The following is a 4,492-nucleotide window of genomic DNA, read 5'->3' as shown; positions in this document are numbered from 1 at the left end:
TATCAAGAACCATCATCCATGTCAGATATGTCTTTTGAAGAAATGATTAAATCACTAAATGTTTTTAGTAATAAGAGACAAAGTATAGAGCAAAACATGAAAATTAACTCATGAACCAAAATCATATAAACATTAATTAAATTCAATGAATAAACATTAACCCTATACAAATTAACACAAAAATTCTAGGAGATAAATTTAGAATAAGAACAACTGATAAATTAATAATTATGAAAGAAATATCTAAATTACAAATCGAAAATAATGTATGTGTCTAAATAATTAATGATTATGAATCAAAATACAATAAATTGTAAAAGGAAAAAAAAATTAGACTTGCCTTGGAGGAAATATCAATGCTTGCTTGTTCCTTTGTAAGTTAGTTTTTGACTTGATTGATTAGATTGTTCGTTCGGGTGTTGGTTTTTGGCGAATACATCAAGTCAATCACGTATAAGGATAATTCTAAACATGATTAAATTTCCTTTTATTTATCAATTATCTGTTTCCTTACCTTAACTAATGTAAGGATATACTAAATACATTAAAATTATAATCATGAAATTTAATATATATATATATATATAACACATATACATATATATATATATATATACATATAATTAATTTTCTTACATAGACAGTATATATACTCTCAATATTAGATGAATGATCACTATACAAAATTTGAATTTAAAATTTAACTTTTCCACATATATTATGGATCCAATGGTAACAATGTATACACCGTTATGTGTATAAAATTTATTCATATATTTATATATATAAGGAAATTAGAGTGAATTATTACAAAAGATGTCGTTTTCAGAGAGAAATTAAAAGAGATAAACATATTAAATAATCAAAAACACTTACTGAGGATGGGTAAAAGGATAGAGTTCAAACTTCCTCTAATTGTTTAGATTATTTAGGAGATATTTGAATTTATAAATTATAAACTGTTATATTATTTAAAATATTTTTTGATGATTGGTGAATTATAAATTCAAAGATCTCTTAAATAATCCAAACAACTATCGCAATTTAAATGAATTTCAAAATTTTCGTCAAATCTCTCAATCCAAGTGAAGGTTAGAGTTTTTGAAAAATTTTGGAGGCAGTTGCCCGAGTGCAACCCCTTTGTGCCCGTCGTTGTCTCCTTTGATGGTAGACCTTGCCGTAGTAATTGGGAAGGCCCCTAATGGTCCAATCCCGCGGCCCCTTTGTGTCCGTCATTGTCTCCACTGATTGTGGACCTCACCGTAGTAATTGGGTAGGCACCTAATCCCTGAAGGGGGTGGCTCATTGTCATTACAACACAGCCAAATTTGTAGTTGTAGACAAATTCAATGCCAGAAGACAATATTTACTTCCACACGCTGCTCCTCCATTCTCATGCAGCATGCTGAAAGAAGGACAGCAGCATGCAGTCTCTTTATGCTTCGAGTTTCTTGCATCTATTCTACCAGTTCAACGCGGAGTTATTCCAGGTGTTTTGTTTAATGATAATCACTAAGAAGGCAATAAATTCTTTCACGTTAGATTTGATTTACTACAAATAAAACACGAGGAAAAGAAGCGGTAACTTCATCCTTTCCTTTTTACCTTAATCCCTGCTTTCAATGACCGAGGCCCTGGATTTCTTTTTTTCTTTTGATGTTCAAATTCAAGAAAAATCTCCCACCGACAAATAAATAATCACCTCATTTATTACTCTGAAGCTAACAAGAATGTGAGCAGACTGATTTTCCTATCTCACAATTAATAGCAATAATATATTGTCTGGTTTTCTTTGTCAGACAAAGGACCGTCCTTGAGAAGAGCAGTTTTGTGTGATGGGAAATTTACATCTCATCCCATAAACTTTGTCTACTAGCAATTTTCAGTTCCACGGTTATGTCTCTTAAGCTAAACTGCTTATCAACTAAAGATAAGATAGCAAAATTTGCTTACATATATTGCATTGCATTTCAATGCTGTGATGGTAACAAAGTTAGAAAAATGAAACATGCTTTTTAGTTATGGTGACAGTCAAAATAATAAAACATCTCCCATCTCAATCTGTCCTTTGCAACCCATCTTCAATTTTCATTTCAATCTAAAATTATTGATTAGCAATGATGCCAAGATTATCAAAAAATTAAGAAAGAGGAGGGTGCACTTGAGACAGAGGAGCCTTATAAAACAAAAGCATAGTAGATTGCCTCCCTCAGGCTCAGGAAAACTTGACCACATATTGGTCATTAGACATTTGATATGCCTAATTACAAAAAAAGATGAATTATAACATATAAATAGGGACACATAATAGTGGTAGTATAGTGTTCAAGAAACAATATGGGCATTCCACATGTACTAGCTATACCTTATCCAGCACAAGGTCATGTACTTCCCCTAATGGAACTTGCCTTGCGCCTAGCCAAGAATGGCATCAAGGTTACATTTGTGAACACGGAATTTGATCACAAGCGAGTCATTGAATCGTTATCAGGTGAAGAAAATGTACCTGATATGATGCATCTGGTATCCGTCCCAGATGGCCTGGAATCGTGGGAAGACAGAAATGACCTGGGGAAGTTAACAAAGACAATTTTTCGTGTTATGCCTGCAAAGTTGGAGGCTCTAATGGAGAAGATGAATGAATCTGAAACTGACAAAATCACATGCCTTATTACTGATGAGAGCATGGGTTGGGCACTGGAGATCGCGAAGAAAATGGGAGTCAGGGCTGTAGCCTTCTGGCCTGCAGCAGCAGCTGTATTGGCTCTGGAACTCAATATTCCAAAGCTCATTCACGACGGAATCATAGACAGCTCTGGTAAGACTCCTTTCAGCATAATGCTTTTACAGTTTCATCATTTTCGTATAGGCACTTACTTTTTTGTAGTCATAAAACAGTAAAACAATATAAAGTTGATTTAGAATTGGAACCTATGAAGTTAAAAATCATAATGCAAGCAAAGTAACAAACTCATAGGAAACAGGGAGGTGCAATTTTGGGTGTTTCAAAATAAGTTGAAAGTTGAAAAGCATATCAAGTGAATTAGTTTTCATCAATGCAAGGAAATTTTTGCAGCAAAGTAAAAAAATGCTTTGCCAGAACAATGATTATCAAATTTGGCATTTATTAAGGCAAATTTTGTGGCAGGAACTATCACGAAGAAGCAGATGGTCCAGTTATCATCCACCATGTTAGCCGTGGACTCTGAACACTTTGCTTGGGCCAGTGTCGGTGATGCGACCACACAGGGTATTGTTTTTGATGCTATATTAAAAAATAACAGAACATTAAAAATGGCTGATTGGATTATCGGCAACTCGAGTAATGAGTTAGAGGCATCAGTTTTTACCTTATTTCCAGAAATGTTGCCAATTGGCCCTCTTCTAGCTAGCAACCAGCTTGGAAGATCAGTTGGTTCCTACTGGCCTGAAGACTCGGATTGCTTGGCGTGGCTTGATAAACAACCAGTCCAATCAGTCATTTATGCTGCATTTGGGAGCTTCACAGTTTTTGACCAGACACAGTTTCAAGAACTGGCTCTAGGCCTTGAACGCACCAATATGCCATTCCTGTGGGTTGTGAGGCGGAATTTAACAGCAGAAACAGATAATGCATATCCAAAAGGTTCCAAAGAGCGAATACAAGGACGAGGAAGATTATCCAGTTGGGCACCTCAACAACAGGTGCTGAGTCATCCTTCAGTTGCCTGCTTCCTCAGCCACTGTGGTTGGAATTCTACAATTGAAGGTGTAAGCAATGGTGTCCCTTTCCTCTGCTGGCCATACTTTGCAGACCAGTTCACTAATAGAAGCTACATATGTGATGATTGGAAGGTTGGATTAGGATTGGAAAAAGATGGAAATGGAATCATTGCACAAGGAGAAGTTAAGAACAAAATTGAGCAGCTAGTCACTGTTAAAGGCTACAAGGAGAGGGCCTTGGATTTAAAAGCAAAAGTTATGAGTAGTCTTAGAGAAGACGGATGTTCTGGCAAGAATTTCAACAACTTTGTCAAGTGGATTAAGGATGATTAGAACAACTAAGTGTGCTCTGAGCACGCTTGACTGCCACTTATCAATACAATTTAGCATTGATTCCACTCTACATCAAAGTATTTAGTATATTTTTTCCTTGAGATTTTGACTTATGCTTTTGCATTTCATTTTATAGCAGGTAATTCAATAGTTGCTTTTAAAATTTTTTTAGAACTTCAAGTTTACTTTTCTTGTTTGTTTAGGTGCTAACTAACTCGATGTTTGTCACTCTTAGATGAAACAAGCAAATATTTGCCAATATATTTACAATTAACGTAATTAAGCATATTTATCTGGGCTAATTTGTTACAATGAATTACTAATTTTAGGAATATTTTGTACAAGTAAAAAACAATCCTCACATTTAAGCATATATTTGTGAATACATGATTAGGCAAGTATAGTAAGCTACTACATAGGATGAGGAGATGTATCAAGCCAAAAGTGTTCATAATTT

The 4,492-nt window shown here is 34.6% G+C and overlaps 1 protein-coding gene across 1 annotated transcript; it reads left to right on the top strand.

The window, feature by feature from the left end:
• The first annotated feature begins 2,265 nt into the window (after window positions 1-2,265).
• On the top strand, window positions 2,266-4,148 carry LOC113753267 (UDP-glycosyltransferase 83A1-like). The gene is made up of 2 exons (XM_027297370.1): window positions 2,266-2,818; window positions 3,149-4,148. Exons 1-2 carry the CDS (start codon window positions 2,338-2,340, stop codon window positions 4,033-4,035), a joined length of 1,368 nt encoding a protein of 455 aa, XP_027153171.1. The 5' UTR covers window positions 2,266-2,337; the 3' UTR covers window positions 4,036-4,148.
• The last annotated feature ends 344 nt before the right edge of the window (window positions 4,149-4,492 follow it).

The sequence above is a fragment of the Coffea eugenioides genome, chromosome 11 (genome assembly GCF_003713205.1).
Source record: "Coffea eugenioides isolate CCC68of chromosome 11, Ceug_1.0, whole genome shotgun sequence".
Lineage (NCBI taxonomy): Eukaryota > Viridiplantae > Streptophyta > Magnoliopsida > Gentianales > Rubiaceae > Coffea > Coffea eugenioides.
This window is presented reverse-complemented; position numbering and strand designations above follow the sequence as displayed.